Raw genomic sequence first — 18,605 nt, forward strand, 5'->3', positions numbered from 1 at the left:
GCCCTACTGACCCAGGAGATCACAAGAATGGGCCGAAGTGACACACCTGCGGTTGAAAAAATCTGTTTAAGCCCCGCCTCCAGACGCCTATCTGGCGCCTCCTTGAGGGCCACTGCCCCAGGAATGGGAAGTGCCGCTTTCTTGGAAAGCTTTGACACTGACGCGTCTGCCAACGGCGGGGTCTCCCATTTTGCCCTAGCCTCCGGAGCAAATGGGTAAGAGGTCTTAAACCGCTTAGATAACTGAACCTTTTTCTCTGGAGATCTCCAAATATCCAGAAGAGGTTTCTCCAACTCCATAGATTCTGGAAAGGTGACCACTGCCTTAGCAGACCTCCCAAAAATAGAGACCTGCGTCGGCGGCTCCTGCTCGTTAACATTGAGGGTAGATTTGATAGCCTGAATGAGGGCCTCTATACCCTGGGCCTCTTCCTGAGGAACGTCCTCCACAGGATCAATAGGATCCTGAAACATATCCCCTTCCAAGGGGTCCCCCGGTTCCTCCTCTGAAGTATCACCCTGTAACAATAAAGGAACACCTCTTTTCCTCGGGGGAGGTGGAGCACTTGCGGCCCCTGCAGGCACCGCAGCGGCTTGGGCCAACGCCTTCACTGATGTAATCAGTTCTCTGGCCCAGGCGGGCTCCGCAGCAGACATGGAAGCCAGTTGCACCTGCAATGACTCCCTGTCCCTGCGAGATGCAGCCATCTCTGATGCCAGAGTGGCTAACACACTGGTAACTCCCTCAGTGTTCAGAACAGGGACCTGACTCTGCCCAGCATCCCCTTTGAAGCAATCCTTACACAAGGATACACCCTTCACATGCTGCGTAAACTGTTGCTCACACTTAGTGCATACAAACAGCTTTGGAGAAGCTTTTGACTGAGACTTGGATGTCATGCTGCACACACACACGCCCCTTACACACACACAGGTGGAAGGAGGTGAAATAAGCCAGACAAAGAGAGCCCCCACAAGGACCCCACACCAAGAGCAAAAGCACCACACTAATAGGGGGAGAGGAGCGCACCTTCCCCGAATTAGGCCCACCAGATAAACTCTCCAGCGGGGAAGTCTCACAAGAGAAAATCCCCTCCACTCACCCAGCGCAGTATTCAATAATATCCAGGCTGAAGAGGGGGAGAAAGCGTCCTGCTGTCCTGTTCCAGAGAACTGTAGAGGCACAGCCGACAAGGGAGCAGCGTGGCAGGCACCGGCGTCTGACACAGAGGACTGCAGCTAGGACGCGACCCTCCTGGTCCGCCCCTTCCGTCCTCATCAAAGCGCGCGCTGTATACAGCGGCGCTGATTGGCTGTCTGCTCCCTGCTGGACCAGCGAATTAACCCTGGTCCAGCCGTCACCCAGCGCTATGCGCTCGCACGCCCTGCTCTCTCCGGCGGGCGACTAGGTCGCGGCCCCGTAACACACGCCGCAGGCAGCTGTGGCGGGACCCAGACGCTGATGCGTCTGTGACCGGAGTCAGCCGCGTGCGCCGCAAGCGGTGCCGCTCTGACTCCCCGGAGAGCTATCCCACGTCGCAGGCAGCCGGCACGCGCTGGCTGCCTGTCTCCAAAAAAAAAACAAGCAAAAACAAAAGGCCCCAAACGGAGCCCCTTGCCCAGGGATCCGACTCCTCCGGGCACTAAACTAAGACTGAGGTCTGAGGGGGGAATAGAGGGGGAGGAGCCATACCACAGTTCAAGTTTCTTAAAGTGCCGACTCCTCCGATACACCACTCTATTCCCCAGCGTAGACTTCAGTGTCCCCAAGGATGAAGGAGAAATATAAAAAGTCATTCCTCTGACAGTGTACTGTCATAGACAGCAGCCAAATTCGACACTCCACCCAAAGTAGACACAGTTGCCTCTGCGGCATCGCATTTGTCTGCCTGGGGGAGCAGGGTCAGCGAATGCAGAATGCGCTTGAAGGTGTCTTCTGTGCTGTGTCATCCTCCAGATGAACTCCTGGAGATATGAGTCCAGCTGATGGCGCGCAGTCCCCCTTTGGATCCCCAGTCTTTCTATATTCTGGGTGTGAAACCTGCTTACCGGATCCACGAAGTGGTAGCAGTGGTTCACCCTAGCGTGATGATACCCAGCCTGCTCCAGCTGCTGTTTGGTACGCAGTCGCCATAAACTGTGGTCCCCGGAAGCACGTGCCTCTTGATAGCAGCCATGAGGGTGCTGGCGCCCCGCCTCTCGACTGTCGTCAAGAAACACACTCCAGTCTGTCTGGAGATGCCCATGAAGATCCACTGCTGGGGCAGCATGCATCCAACATTGGCCTTGCGCTTCACAAAGAGGCTTTCATCAACCTCCACAATGGTGCCTGGGCCGCCAATTTGTCGCTGAGGCTGCAACAGGAGGTCGACAGTGCAGGCCTCCCACATTAAATTATTATATTACACAGTGGTGGCCTGGGAGACAGAGGTGTTAACCCTAGAATGAATGTGTGTGCGTGTACATGTGGTAGGGATTATAGATTGTAGACTCCCCTGGGGTAGGGACTGATGTGAATGTTCACATATTCTCTGTAAAGCGCTGCGGAATATGTGTGCGCTATATAATAAACTGTTAATAAATAAATAAATCTGCAACAAGCTCAAAAAAATAAAAATAAAAAACAGAACAGATAATACCCAACTCAGACACTAGATGGCAGCATTTCAATGCTTCAGTTTTCATTCCCCAGTAAACAGAAATTCTTAGCTGTAAATAATCCATAGCTTTTTCAGCACATGATTATACTCCTTTAAGGCTGTGAGCACAAAGTAATTTGAATGCTTTTGGGAGCAATTAAAAAAACGGAGTTGTGGCCAGACACACAGTTAATGTATTTACGACTTTCAGAATTGCCATCAATGATCCCCACAGAGAATGTGTCCTCAGAACCCAATGTGCTTTTAGAATGACTACATTAGACTAGAAGGACAACAACCACTACATGTATATTCTGGAGTTTAAGGTCCATCCACCATACTCAAAATGGGGTTAATGGGTAATGTGCTCAAAACATTAAAAAAATATATAAAATAATAAGATTTGCTTTTTGCAATGGTGCTGATCTGCTGGTCCTGCTAGGGGTCTTTAATGATCTAAATGGTCCCAGGTTACTTACACAGTTTAAAAAGAAAGAAAAAATAAAATAAAAAAGGCAGTACATATATTGACTCACTTCCCACAACACAGTACTATTGAGCCACTTAAGGCAAAAAAGACCATGGCAGAACAGTCAATCTGGACATGTTGAGTAATCGGTTTTCTTTCCTTTCGTACACTTAAAACTATAATAGCTTATATACTGGGAGAAGAAGTCTAAATGATCCCAATTACAATTTGTACTCTCTACAATACAGTAATGCAACTTTCTTATACCAAAAAAGGCACTAAAAACATATTTTTCTTAGGCAGATATTAAGCCCTCAATAGGATGGTGTATCTGAACCCATATATGAAGTGCGATGATACAGCAGCTACATCTTTTTCTGTTGCCACATTCTATCCCCACTCATGCTGCACCATCCTCAACACAATGGTGCTATCACAGTCCAAATATAATCAAAAATAGAAAGCAGGCACTCACTATAAGCAAAAGCCAATTAAACAGTTATTTTTAATTCATTATCTTACATATTTATCAACGTTTCGATCTGTTCACAGATCTTTGACAAGACAGACAAGAAAGGGGTGAACCCGCTCCAAAACCGCATAAGATATATTGTATGCAAACCCAGCAAGCCTGCCCAGCTCGGGTGCGATCCAGCAGTTTGCTTCTGCATCCAGTGCAACTGGCAGGCTCTGGCGCGATGCGCATGGGACCGCGCATCGAGTCGTATCTGCTGTCAAATACATGGGATTTTGATGCTTTTTATAAGATTGATCGCTGCAATCGAATATGTCCAAATTGCATACATATTGCCTACTGTATGGCTGACAAACAACAGGTGTATAAGAAAGAAGACTGACTGTTGAAACAAAAGTACCAAAATAAACATTTTGCATATGGTCAATATGACCCTGTATTGATCAAATGGATGTAAGCAATAATTCCCAACATTCTTAAACTGTTGGCACCCTTAAAGACAAAAGAAAATTGGTTAAGAAGTCAACTCTTCTTACAAAGCTATGGGGACCAATGTCTAATGCTTTTTCAACAAACAAATTGGCAAATGCAGTTGCTTGACAAGGTTGACCAAATAATGTGCCGTTGTCAATCAAATGTATCATCACAGGAGAGGACTACTAACAATTTCAGAGGGTTAAAGCTCTGGGGACAGTGGGAGTGTAACCATGCAGCCATCTGCTGGCACCACTGACTGATGCCAAAACTACATATCCAGAACTCAAAATCATAGGGGAGATTTCAATATTTTAGTGTTTCTATTTTTAATGATACAGAAAACTATTTTTTTTTTTATTATAGTGGGTAAAAGGCTTTTTGGATGCATACAAAACAAACGCTCAGGCATACTTTGTAGCCATGGGATACAAATGACCAGTTAACACAATTACTTGGCACTACAGAGATCACCTTGAAAGAGATACTGTGCAACACAAGTCTGAAGCTGTAATGACATCTCTTGCGTGATAACAAGGCTTTAAGAAACTCAATATGAAATGCCACAAGCTCGGTAGAGGGGAAACACACAAAACTGTAAAACACTTTCTGAATCAACCCTAATTAAGGAGTAAGACAAGCATACATTATGAAAACATATTACTAGGCTTCAGGCAGTCAGTCACATTGTAAGTAATGAATGACGGCACTTATTGTCTGCAGGTAACGTAAGGTTACCCTCTAATTTATTTTAAACTCATTAAAATCACTTTTTACACCAAGCTGATGGGTCGCACCAGGGCTTTTGGGTGTGGCTCCAAAGAGAATTTCTATAGGAAAAAAGTTTTCTTGCAGACCGTAAAATTGGAAATATACCAATTCACAATCTGCAAAAAGCCCCAGCGCTCAAAATTTAAAAAGAATTAATATGTTTAGAGATATCCAATAAGGGACAGCTGCTGCAAATCACACCTGTGGGTTTGCCTATACCCACAAAGGTATAATAGTACAGAGAGGGGGAAGGGTAATTGGTATGTATTGCGCTGCTGAACCCAATTTATTGTATATATACTCTAAAATAGAGGAAATGACCAACGTGCAGTGAATGACACGGACACACTGCTTAAAAAAGTATAAATTTAATATATTATATCAAATAATACATAAAACATTAAGGGAAATAATCAGGAACACAAAAATTACATATATAAGAAAAATAAAAAACACATTAAATATATGACACTCTATTAAAAATCTTTCATAGGATAGATATATCGGCTGGGTGGCTGTAGCCTGATAGATAATAGTCCTTAAATAGGGCTAGAAATGGACGTTCGTTAAATTGGAGGCACTCCGCTGTTAATAAGCCACATAAAGAATAATGGGGCAGATGTATCATAGCAGCGCTTATCGCGCCGCTATGATACTTACTGCTTCGCCTCAATAGCGAGGCGAAGCAGGAAGGGACATCGACAAGATGTATTAACATCTCGTCTGCCGAAGCGGGGGAGCGTTAACTCCCCCTCTGGCGATGTCCCTTTCTGGAGATAGCGCATCAGTTAATACTGATGCCCTATCTCCTGTCCCCCGGCCGGCCGCACTGGGCATGCGCGGGATCTCGCTGTTCACGCGAGATCCCCAGCGTAGCCCACAGCTGACAGCAGGGACAGCGCTGTCCCTGCTGTTTAGATAGGGCTTCGCCAGCCTGATGCTGGCGAAGCCAAACCCGGCTTCGTGCGGAACGGTCAGCGATGCTGACCGTTCATACATTCGGCCTGCTATCATTTTGATAGCAGCGCCGATATGGACAGGGGCGCATAGCGCCCCTGTCCATTACCGCACGCTGGCTCCTTCATACATGGGGGAGAAGCGGTATCAGTGCACATAACGTGCGCTGATACCCCTTCTCCCCCATAACGACCCTTCATACATCTGCCCCTATGAGAGTTGTTAGATGGTTTTTATGCGGCTCAGAAATGCTGTTAGTGAGAATTGGTTGATATGAATAGTAGAATAAATGTCCGATGAAAAGTTATTGTTTGGTAGGGTGAAATGAAATGAATAAAGGTAACAGTCACTCTGGCGTATAAGTAGCACGCACTATAGCAAACAGATGGTTGATTTTGCGTATAGCAAGCAGAAGGTATGCAGCAGTGATGGTATGCAGTGATTGGAAACAGGGGGTTAATGGTTTTATCTCACCCACAGATAGCGCTTGCCAAGTCTGATGGTTGCTCCGTTCCCCGTAAGGAGGAAGATGTTAGTGGTCGGTAGTTGTCCTCTGTGGGTCGCCAGATGCACTGGCGCCGGCGGGTGGTGTTGCTCTCCTGAAAGGACGGAGCGTCCTAATGCTCAGACGGCGATACTGCTGCTGAAGATGTTTGCGCTGTTCTTCCGTGTAGCGCTAAGGCTGTGTATACAGCGGGACAATGAGTGGCGGCGGGCGGCTCCAAACGTCTCAGTGGTATGACGTCAACGCGTTTCGTCTCCTACGTGGTATTGGAGACATTTTCAAGACGGATCCGTCTTTTCACCCTACCAAACCATAACCTTTTATCGGACATTTATTCTACTATTCATATCAACCAATTCTCACTAACAGCATTTCTGAGCCGCATAAAAACCATCTAACAACTCTCATTATTCTTTATGTGGCTTATTAACAGCGGAGTGCCTCCAATTTAACGAACGTCCATTTCTAGCCCTATTTAAGGACTATTATCTATCAGGCTACAACCACCCAGCCGATATATCTATCCTATGAAAGAGTGTCATATATTTAATGTGTTTTTTATTTTTCTTATATATGTAATTTTTGTGTTCCTGATTATTTCCCTTAATGTTTTATGTATTATTTGATATAATATATTAAATTTATACTTTTTTAAGCAGTGTGTCCGTGTCATTCACTGCACGTTGGTCATTTCCTCTATTTTAGAGTATATATACAATAAATTGGGTTCAGCAGCGCAATACATACCAATTACCCTTCCCCCTCTCTGTGGCTCCAACCTGTCAGTTAACCCCTTTGACACAGCGTCCCCACCTGGTATAAAGCACAGCGGCAAACTCCAGCAGAGGCGGGCCCTGAGCCAGTGCATGGAGATTAAATCATCTTCAAGCGCCAGGAAATCCGCCAGCTGGTATCCCCACGACGCCAACACAATGGGGTGCAACACCAGCATTCGTGAAAGCTGCCCCCAGCCTCCATCCGTAAGGTGAATGTGACATACACAGGCATTCATTCACCTCCTCCCAGGCTCAGCTGCTATCTGCATAGTACAGCATACAGCAGTGGAGTCTGTATGCATCCCCCTGCCCAACCCACCGGACTGACCACAGGACGCTGTGGCCCTGAGGTATGGGCTCCTACATTCGTGGAAGTGGGTCCCAGGTCAGTTGCCCCTGAACCGAAGTCTGATCCATGTATGACCATTTCCTGGGTTGGATTCCCAGGTAACAAGACCAGACATATTTTTGTTGGGCCTCATATTACACCAAGCCCCGAGCCGGAGTGGCAATAACCTGGGTTGAGGATCTGGTGTAAAAGGGGTATTAGAGTCCAAGGGGGGTATTCAATACTGGGTCATGACTGTTGGTCCCGTCCCAACAGCTGTAACTCTGGCCCGTTTTCATTTTGCTCGACCACAAAATCGCCAGGCTGGATTCAATGTCCTGCCTGCCGATCGGCAAAAGGGGGGCGTGTCTGCATAAACTGCCGTGGATTGTTCAGATCCGGCCGTGATTGCGACAATTCACAGCCGCTCTCGGCAAAACGGGCCCAACAGCTTTTAAAAGCCGTCAGGCCCATTCTGTTGATCTGACTCTTCAATGCTGTCAGGCAAGACCGCATTGAATAGGCGCCTGCCGCTATATCCCTTGTCAGAAATAGTGGCTGGGATTCAATACCCCCAAGTGGTTACATCCCTCATGCAAAGAATAACCCTTTTAGGCTGCAAGTTATAACTGAAAAGGGTAAAAGTTGCTTGTATATACAATTATGTTGTGCAATGTTTGCCATCATTATTTCCATCAAGCTGGAAAAAAAATGTTTTTTTTTAGCACAAAAAATTAAATAAAAAACAGCCAGTACTGAAACATAATTTGGAGCATCAAATTGCCCCACACACACTGGGCAATTTCTGCTAGCCGGCATGCTGAGGGATGCAGGCTAGGGAAATTGCTCTTGTGCTTCCTTGTGGCTAGATCACTGTACACACAGCTGTGTGTATGGGCAATCTGTGCTAACCAGTGTTCACTGGTTAGAATAAATCACCCATACACAGGTAGCTATGTGTGTTTGGACGATCTGACTAGATCTTGACTACATGTAGTCAAGATCTAGTCAGGTGACGGTGACCCGCATGGGGGAGTGCATCGTCGTTTCTCGGGGGCAAACACAGAGCAATCCTTGCTTAATTTCTAAGCAATCTAGATACATTGCCCCTTAGACATGTACTTGCATTGGACAGCATGAACATGTTTAGGATACGACGCAATGATGAAAGTCTTACCATAGCAAAACCAACATCTGCTTTCTTCAGCGCAGGGCCATCATTAGTGCCATCTCCAGTCACTGCCACCACTTGTCTTTGCTCACAGACTGTACTGTCAATGATACCTAGGTAAAAGAAGTTAATGTATCACTTCAGGAAACAAATAGGAAATATTTCTGGTGACATGTTAAAATAACCGCTTAGGGCCAGACAGATCAAGCTTCAAAAAGTGATGATGTGGAGATTGGTAAACAACCAGCCAATCAGCTCTTTTCACTGTCATGCTACTAGCTGGAGATGATTGTTTATCACTTCTTGAAGCTTGATACATCTGGCCGTTAACATAATATATAGGGCAGTATTCAATGAGAATTTTCTCCTTGCATGGCGAGAGGTTTTTTCTCTCGCCATGCACTCGCCGTGTTTTTACTGAGATTCTCCATGTTTGGAGATTGTCCATCACGGGTCTTTAGACACTATTCAATGTCGCAGGGGCTCGTTGCCCCTCGCGGCGAATCTTAACCCCTGCAGCGGATGAGCGTCCGCTGCAGGGAGCCGTGGGACGGTGGCAGGCAGGGAGATTGAAGTCTCCCTGCCTGCCCCAGAACATATGTGGAGGGGAGGAGGGCAGCACAAGCTGTCCCCCCCCAGCCAGCAGGGGACCGGGTATATTTACTGCTCGATCGTGCATATGTAATGTTCGGGTGCAGTGAATATATTATTATCTAATGAGCGACTCTCGGCTCCGGCCCCCTGCTGGCTGTTATGTGTAAAAAAAATATATATAATTTTAATTAAATATATATTCATGTGCTATAAAGCACATGAATAAAAATAGCATGCCCCTTCACAGAATAAAATTCCTGATTTTTTTGCACCAAAAAAAAAAAACAAAAAAAAAAAAAAAAAAAAATGATGAAAACCACTTTAATAGTTTATTCTCGTTTTTTATACCAATTTTAGAAATAAAACAGGTTTAAATGTGTGAAACTACCTGAAAAAGATTTGCGAAACGTACGTCGCCTTGACTGGCTGCACGGACCCCTCACTGTGTGTCGCCCTAGTTTATAATTTATGTGATGATCAGTCCTTTTTAGGACTCTAATGTTCTGTGTTGTATGTCTCAGCAAAGTTGCATATTCAGAGAATGTCAGTCCGCAGCAGGACCTTACTGTAGTGTGCACTTGCATCAGGCTACAGGCGTGACTATACGCGGTGCCGGTCTCCGTTTAGGCTCTACAGATAACCTGCACTAATAACTCCAACGTGGGCAACAGTATTGGGATAAATACTTTTGGTACACCACACTGAGACAAACCAATCCCTATCCCCCTCTAATTGAAGCTACCTGTATCAAGATAATCTTTTAGTTTTTGAATGGCCAACAAGTAAAGCCGCCTTACCTTTTACTAGTGTATGTTTGTCAGTTGGAGAGGATCTAGCAAGCACACGAAGTTTAGGCCAAATTTTGTCTATTCTTTCTTGTTCAATCTGTCATAAGAAAACAACATTAGAAAATAAAAACCAATAAATAAAAGATCAAAAAGGGTGGTGGGTAAAGGGGGAAGCCATTTACTTCTCCTTTTTCATTTCGTATCCTCCGGTTGAATTCTTTGCCTTCCACACAAAGGAAGTCTTCTCCAGGATTAAGAATCCCACATTTTGTGGCAATGGCACGGGCTGTGTCAATGTTGTCCCCTGTAACCATTCTTACTGTAATACCTGCACGCTGACATTTTTTTATTGCATCCGGTACCTAGGAAAAATGAAATCCAAAATACATATAACATAACATATATAGAAAACGACAAATACATACTGAGTGTGCTGCTAGAAAATACGTAATAAATCATTAAAACGATTAAACAGTGAAAATCTGCTACTAATCTACAGGAGATTAATATTTTGTTAGTTTCCTCAAAGTACATGCATGTCCTCCTTACACCATGCTGTGCATGCAGTAGTTTCTGTTCTGGTCGCACACCCGTGACATCATTTTCATTGACACTTTGCTTTACTAACCTCTGGTCTGACTGGGTCCTCAATCCCTACAACAGCAAGGCAAGTGAGCCCACTAAGAATATCATTCTCATTTTCCCAATCAGGCTCATGTTCCCCAGCAGGAAAATCTCTGTAAGCCAAACATATGGTCCTCAGTCCCTCAGAAGCCATAGGCTCAATTACTCTTTTTGCCATATCATCTCTATCCCTTGGTCGGAAGATTTTGTCTTCTCCATTTGCACTGAGAATTTTGTAGCATCTAGGAAAGGGAGAAAAAAAACTTCGGTTTTAAAAAACCAATAGCAATAACACATTATAAATATCTACAAGTTCTATGCAGAGAGTTGCAAACTACTATTACATTAGCAGTCATTTCACACTAAGATAGCTAAACTGTTTTTACACAGGGTATGTCTGTGGAGGGCAACAAAATTCTCAATAGTTTTTGTATGCTGATGAACAATTTACATAAAGATTTGTGAAGATTATGAAGTCTCTCCAAATAGCAACACCATTTACTCTGCAGCTCTTTAAGTAAAAGGCATCACTCACTGTGCCGTGGCATGCTACTGTGCCTTGAACTGAACTGAAGTGTGCCATCAGATCTAGATCGGGCCACACCAGTTTAAAGCCACCTCTTATTTTCATTTGAGTGTTTTATGTTTGTTAAATGTGGGGACTAGTGATTTTTTATTTTTTTTTTATTTTAAGGGATAATAAGCTTGTTTTTCCTGTGGGGGCAATGTGTTTTCCCTGTGGCGGTCAGATGGTGTGCCTTGGCAATTTAAAAATCTTGTTTGGTGTGCCACAAATTAAATAAGTTTAGTTTAAAATCACTGTGCTAGATAAAAGGATTAGTAGAATCTGGGCAAAATCTCTACTTCTATAAAGCCACACAAAAGCCCCATACACACACTAGAGGATATTATAAAAGATGTAGCTCAGAAAGGCTTCTGACATATTTTTCACAACAAAATATAATGTGTACATTCAATATTGTTAAATGATGCGGTTGTGGGGGTATGTTGCTTTCCACGGTAATGGTGTGTTAACACCACCGGCACCACAACCTTGTGAGCCATTCTCAGAGGTACCATAAAGTGTTGAAATCGTCAGGTGGGTGTATTTACGAGTATCTGAGTTGTCCTCTATTTCGGAAACATATTAAATCCTTCTAAAATAGAATGGGAAGTTTCCCATAGCACACATTAATCAAATACATTCTATAAATAGGTGGATTGCTTGCTATGGGCTACTTCTCCAGACTTTGGAAGGTTTGGTGCATCTCTACTGGTATCTCCATCAAGGTAGAATGTACACAGAACAAGATACAGAGAATTGGTGCTATGGTGTCCACTACAGTCCTAAAGTCTAAAGAAACTTCTGTGACACATCAAACCGAGAACAGAGCTCTTATTTCTTCCATTCCAGAGCCTTCTTGCAGATGCTACACATACAAACAGAAAATGACGGTCCAGTAAATACAATCCATATAAATCTGAATTAATGAATAGAGGGGTGACACAGGACCACAGAAACCTTCCCGTGTGTGATTATAAAACACAGCATATAATCTAGGCTTCCCTTGAGGGGGAAACTTTTGAAAATTACTTCTATGGTTTAAAACAAAAATCACTCAAACACAGTCCTCAAGGCACCTTAACTATAAAGGTCTTTGGCATACCCATGCTTGGCCACAAACAAGTAACCAAGGATCTTGTAAAACCTTCTAGAATCTGGGCCCACTCCGTTTTAAGGCCAACAAGACACTTCATCTGCAGAGATATTTGTGAGTGGGCACTGCTATAGATTATAGCTTTTGGAAAACTAGATACCATACTCTATGGGAAACACTATGTTCACCAGTCTATGGAAGGAAAGGATAGTTCCTGCGATGCATTGTGTGTGTTTTGAGTGCAAATCTTTAGTTGTTTTGGTACGATGCGTGGGCCTGTGGGTCATGAGGTGGATCCTCAGATCATATGTGCTACACGTAAGATCTGAAGATGCTTCTAATGACCAGTATGCTTTTAATAGCAAATCCTAAGATATATCTTATGTGAAATTACACACATAAGATCTATCGTGTGTCTGAAAAGCTGCTGGAGAAAATCACCAGAACGACATTGGACCCGAATGTCCAATCTCGACTTGTCTTACGACGGATCCTGTGCACAGTCCTGTGGGTTGTGAGGTCGTCCCTCAGATAAGATGTGCTGCATGTTTCAGTCGGCTCTTATTGCGGTCGTGAGCAAAACTTCTGTGCTTTTTTTTTTTAAACACATAGGATCACTTGCTCGACCACTCCACAACCTGGTCCTATGCTGGTCATCCTGATATATGGCCAGCTTAAGTATTCAACCATCGACATAAGTATCAGTATAAACAATTAGAGGAAAGGTTGTGACCCCAAACTGCGAATTATGCCAGAGCAGCATTATATTCTGTTTCCCAGATGAACGATCAAAATGATCAGTTATCTTGCTGCTCGGAGCTGTCCAGTTCAATAACCCAATAATAATAGGAAACTAAATATGTCACTTGAAATTTGATTGGCCAGAGAAGCAGGAATCTAGTGCCAATACAGAAGCAACTAAATGAGCACCATTTGGTAGAGAAGTAAAAAAGGAAAAGTCCGCCATGTTTTTATTCAGACAATATGGCATTGTTGCATTATTTTATCACCCATTGAAATCAAAGTATAAGTTTATACCTAGGACAAGGAGGATATATAAAAAGCAGGAACAAAGCCAAGATGAGTGAGAATTACCATAAAAGTACAGTAAAGCAAATGATGGAAGAAGCATTTCTATCAGTAAGAAATCTTCATGCCTACAAAATGTTTCAAATGTTTAAAAATTGACAATATCTATGCTGCGGCATGTACTAAGCTCTTAGATGTCAGATACTCCCACTGACAGAGGAAGAACAGAAAAGGCATTTCAGGGTCACACATTTTCCACAACATCCAACAGCTGTTATCTAGAACATTAACAGAAGGGATTATAGAATAAAATGTTACATTAAAGAACTACAGAAAATCCTACTATTTATATAGTAAATGCATATACTGGAAAAAAAACTATTATGTGGAGCATCATCGATAACTCATCGTACAGTGTATGGTTTTTAAAAGTCTACATTTGTCTGTATATTTGATTAAAACAAATTACTATTGTGCTTATTTGACAGATCTAAAATAAATATATAATTCCCATATAATCCTAGTAAATACAATGACATTTTAGTAACAAAAGCGGTACTTATGTAATATCTGGGCTCCCGTTTTTCTTATGAGACCGCGTCCCCTCGCAGGGCTCGCCACGCTTCGGGCACGGTGGCTCGCTGCGCTCGCCACACTATATAAAATCAACTCCATGCGTAGTTGGATAGTAGGGGTATGAAAAAATGGGGTGCATTTAACATGGGAGCCCAGATAATACATAAGTACCACAAAAGCATACCATATCAGATCAATGAAAGGATTGTAAATCTAAATAAAGCACTAAACTAGATAGCTATAGGTCACATTATTTCTGTACAAATGAGCAGGAAAGAAACAGAATAGGTTTTAGATATATAAGCATTTCAATTATGGGAATAATGGTGGTGACAAGGAGACAGATCATTGTCCTCAATTAAACATACATATTTGGCATTAAAGGATATAGGGGCCAAATTACCATTAAACAAACATGACTTTAAAAAGCAACATTTGCTCAGAAAATGAGCTTTTGTGGGAAAACTGTAGCCCATCAGCAACTCACATCACAACTCACATCACAACTCACATCTACTTAGAGATCCATCAACCCAAAACCTGTAGCCCATGAGCTCCTCACATCTACCTTGATCCCCATCAGAAAGCCATATCCCATATGCCCATCATAACTGTTCTAAGAACATTAAAATAAATGGATATTCTAAATTCCATCATATTTGAAAAATTAGAAGATGTAGCTATTATGATTATTATTGATCACTGGAGACAAAGCCAATATTACTGATCACATGAGAGGATGCAATGATAATAAATGCACCAGTCCACATACATCTAGCATCCTTGCGCATTAAACAGCCCTTCTAGTGGCACCACGCATAGCATGACTTGGTAATAACTGTACTAAGCATCCTTGTGTGCAATTTTTTTTCTGCTACAATGCTTCTTTCTGATAATACAGAGCAAATAGGGCATGCAAACAGTTTCTGCTTATTAACCCCTTCACGACATATGACGTATATATACGTCATATGTCCGTTGCAGGGGAATCAAGCCAGCTCACGGAGTGAGCTGGCTTGAAAGAGAGCAGGTAATGGCTGTATATTACAGCCAGGTCCCTGCTCTCACGGCCACGAGCGGCGAGTTCGCCGATCGTGGCCGTTTAACCCTTTAAGCACCGCGGGCAAAGCGCCCGCAGTGCTTAAATAGCTGATCGGAGGGGGGGCGCCCCCCTCCGGCGCCGATCGGGGCCCCCCGCAGCGAGATCGGAGGGTGCCGATCGGTTGCCATGGTAGCCAGGGGTCTAATGTAGACCCCTGTGCTGGCCGTGTATGCATACCTATTACATCCTGCCTCAGGCAGGATGTAATAGGAAGTGCATAAAATCACTACGTTCAGCCATAGAGCTCTATGGCTGAACCTAGTACAGGCGATCGCGCCCCCTAGTGGTCAAGTACACTAGGGGGCCTTGTAGTAAAAGTAAAAAAAAAAAAAAAATAAAGTTTAAAAATAAAAAAAAAATAAAAAAATATTAAAAGTTCAAATCACCCCCCTTTCCCCATTTCCCAAATAAAAATAAATAAAAAATAAAAAAAATAAACATATTTGGTATCGCCGCGTTCCTAAAAGTCCGATCTATTAAAATATAACATTAGTTATCCCGCACGGTTAAAGGCGTAAACGGAAAATAATCCCCAACGCCAAAACTACGTTTTTTGGTCGCATCGCGTACCCAAAAAAAAATAACTAAAAGAGATCAGAAAGTCGCCCATATCCCATAATGGTATTAATTAAAAAGTACACTTCAGCCCGCAAAAAATGAGCCCTCACCCAGGTCCGTAGGTGGAAAAATAAAAAAGTTATAAGCCGCAGAACATGGCGACGCAACGCAAATTAGAAAAACCGTAAAAGTTGCGATTTTTTTTTTTAGTGGTAAAACATAACGAAAACTATATAAGTTTGGTATCGCCAGAATCGTAACGACCCATAGAATAAAGATAACCCATCATTTTAAACGAACTATGAACTCCCAAAAAACCGTAACCAGCGCAAAATTGTGCAATGGCGTTTTTTTTTTTTTTTACCCCACATTGAATTATTTCCTGATTCCCCAGAATATTATACGGTATAGTAAATGGTACCATTACAAAGTACAACTTGTCCCGCAAAAAAAAAGCCCTCATGTGTCTATATAGCCGGAAAATTAAAAAAAGTTACGCTTATTTGAACGCAAGGAGGAAAAAAAAAAAAAAATTACCTTAAAAGGCAATGTCGTGAAGGGGTTAAAAAGATATACAGCATGCCTATATTCTGTTTTGCGGCTGTGTCTGCATACAAAAATGGTACTGTTGAGTTTTTAGTGAAATATTGAAACTTAGCATTACTTCTACGTATACTCCATAGTCACAGAGTAATGTGTGTAATTCGATCAATGTATGTGGACACATTTGCATACTAAAATCTGATTGCCAATACCTGTACCAGTAACACTTTATAGATAACAAGGCAAAAGCAGGGATGTACTTCATATGCTGGAGCGCACTTCTAGTACAAAATGCCCCCAAAAATCAATGCTTATTTATAATAAAAGGGCACAAATGTAAGCAAGGCATCGGTAGGGACAATTCCTGGATCACCTGCAAAATCCAGTATGTAAAAAGATGTGTATTTTGTGTATTTCAAATTGGGGGATTTCAGTAACACTTACTTCTTAAGGACAATCTCAGAGGCACCCTTACTGAACATTCGGTAACTGCCATCATTGTTCTTTAACACTGTGCTCATGGATTTTCTTACAGAATTAAAAGTGTACACTTTGAATAAGGTTTCTTCGGGGATCTCATTTCTTACATCTTGATAATCCCGTTTTAGGTCCAAAAGAAATCCCAGCAAGGCACATTCAGTTTTGTTACCGACATGGCGTGGTAGACCACCTTCTTTTTCAGGAGGCTGAAAAAAGATCAGTCATGTGTCAGACAAACTTTAATGGGTTATTATTGACATGCTAGAACAATACTTTAACATGTTTATAAAAGTACTAATTACAAGAAAAAATATGTAGCACCCACAGTATGTGGCGGTTACCATGCCATCGGACAGTAGATCTAAAAAGGTCACGTCAAAGGCAACATCTATAGTAGGTAATTTTAATAGGCTGATACACTTATTTGAAGTAGAAAACGGTTGCAGATAGAAGGGGTTGTCAACACATCTAATATATAGGATACCCCCATGTAAAACTCCGTAAACTAAACTAGACAGACATATGCCTAAATATATATTTATATAGGTGGAGTAAAAAGATAGGCTATAATGATCTGCAATATCAAAGGGTTACCAAAATTTTAGATGTGTAAGCGCAGTTCACAGAAATCCCTGTTACAAGGAGGTCCAGCAAATGTTCAGGTAAGGACTCTGCATCCGGAATCTTTCTGTAATGTTTCTCATTAAGGAAAGCTTGGACAACAGTCATTCTGTTCATGGTCAACGTTCCAGTTTTATCTGAACAGATGGCAGTGGCATTACCCATGGTTTCACAAGCATCCAGATGCCTAACTAAGTTGTTGTCTTTCATCATTTTCTACAGAAAAAAATAGAAAACAGTAGTCAGCATAACCCGTTCTTTAACCGCCACATAGGCAATAGGAACAATGTCTCAGAAACAGCAAGGAGTTGGCATGGGTTGGAAAGGCTGCTGGATCACTTATTCACTTCTTAAGCAATACCACAAACTGATAAGCACACAAGTGAAAATCCTGCAGTCAATAAAAAGTGAGCTTTAAACAAAGAAAGGTATACTGCAGTGTGTACAGTATCTGTGCATTGATTAATCAAGTAAACTGAATACACGTGTGATAGTCAGGGTTAACTGCACATGCTTAACGGGGAATTCATCTCTAAATACAACCCCCCTAACAAGTCAGATCTTGGCACATCTATAGAAGTTGATCAGAAAAAGGGTACAAAAACAAGGGTATGTCCAGATACACATTCTGTTTAATGGAGTGCTAAGGAAAGCATCCAAAAGCAGATTATAAATTTAATTTAGAGCATGGTGTGAAAAATAAAGTCTGCCTCATTACGGACACAATACGAGGAATTATATTATAGAATTTCCCCAAAACTGCAATTAAAAAAAATACCCAACACTAGGAAAGTACTTGTAAATCAGATATTTGATATTCAAGTCAAAATTGCATACAGAAGTGTCCTTATTCATCATTGCTGTAGTTGCGCTACACAGTCCCTCTTGGCACGCTAGCTACCATGAAACTCTTCTAGCCTCAGTCACCGGTTTGCCAAAAGATGCTTCTAAGCATCAACACGATACACCAGGAAATTGTGCTCATTAATTTGAAATTAGACACCTATCAATCTGTGGGGTATCGTATGATTTATAGACAATCGAGATACCGACAGTCGTTTCTCAGACATCGAAATTCTGACCATCAGGAGCCCAACAGGAGGGCTAGCGCATTCAAGCCCCTTGCAGACTCAGTGGTGAGCTGCGATCACCACCTATTCTATTTGCCCTCTATGGGGGTCGTGGACCCCCACGAGGGAAAGTAACCAGTGTAAGTCGGGATTCCGACTGTCTGGCTCCTAAAGGGATTCCAATTGTTGATAAATAACGGTCGGAATCCCGACTGTCTGACTCCTCTGGCACCCCAATCTTTTTTCCATGTCAAGTTCTGTTGTGCTTCAAATACTGACTTATACACAATATACACAAGTTGCATATAACATGAATATGCACCAACTCCTGGTGCATCCTAGTTGCAGTGCACTGTGACAGAGAAGCATTTTGGGCAAAAACAAAAGACCCCAAATGC

The 18,605-nt window shown here is 42.6% G+C and overlaps 1 protein-coding gene across 10 annotated transcripts in view; it reads right to left on the minus strand.

Annotated features, from left to right (window-relative positions):
- ATP2B1 (ATPase plasma membrane Ca2+ transporting 1) overlaps positions 1-18,605 on the minus strand; it is a 140,072-nt gene that overhangs the window by 21,522 nt on the left and 99,945 nt on the right. For all 10 annotated transcript variants that reach the window (XM_083182373.1, XM_083182374.1, XM_083182375.1 and 7 more), the window contains 6 exons: positions 17,111-17,353; positions 16,481-16,722; positions 10,575-10,812; positions 10,129-10,308; positions 9,956-10,043; positions 8,571-8,677 (listed from right to left, as the gene is read on the minus strand). In XM_083182373.1, coding sequence (XP_083038499.1) covers positions 8,571-8,677; positions 9,956-10,043; positions 10,129-10,308; positions 10,575-10,812; positions 16,481-16,722; positions 17,111-17,353 — 1,098 coding nt within the window. The remainder of the gene's footprint in view (positions 1-8,570; positions 8,678-9,955; positions 10,044-10,128; positions 10,309-10,574; positions 10,813-16,480; positions 16,723-17,110; positions 17,354-18,605) is intronic.

The sequence above is a fragment of the Crinia signifera genome, chromosome 4, assembly GCF_055691185.1.
Source record: "Crinia signifera chromosome 4, ASM5569118v1, whole genome shotgun sequence".
Classification (NCBI taxonomy): domain Eukaryota; kingdom Metazoa; phylum Chordata; class Amphibia; order Anura; family Myobatrachidae; genus Crinia; species Crinia signifera.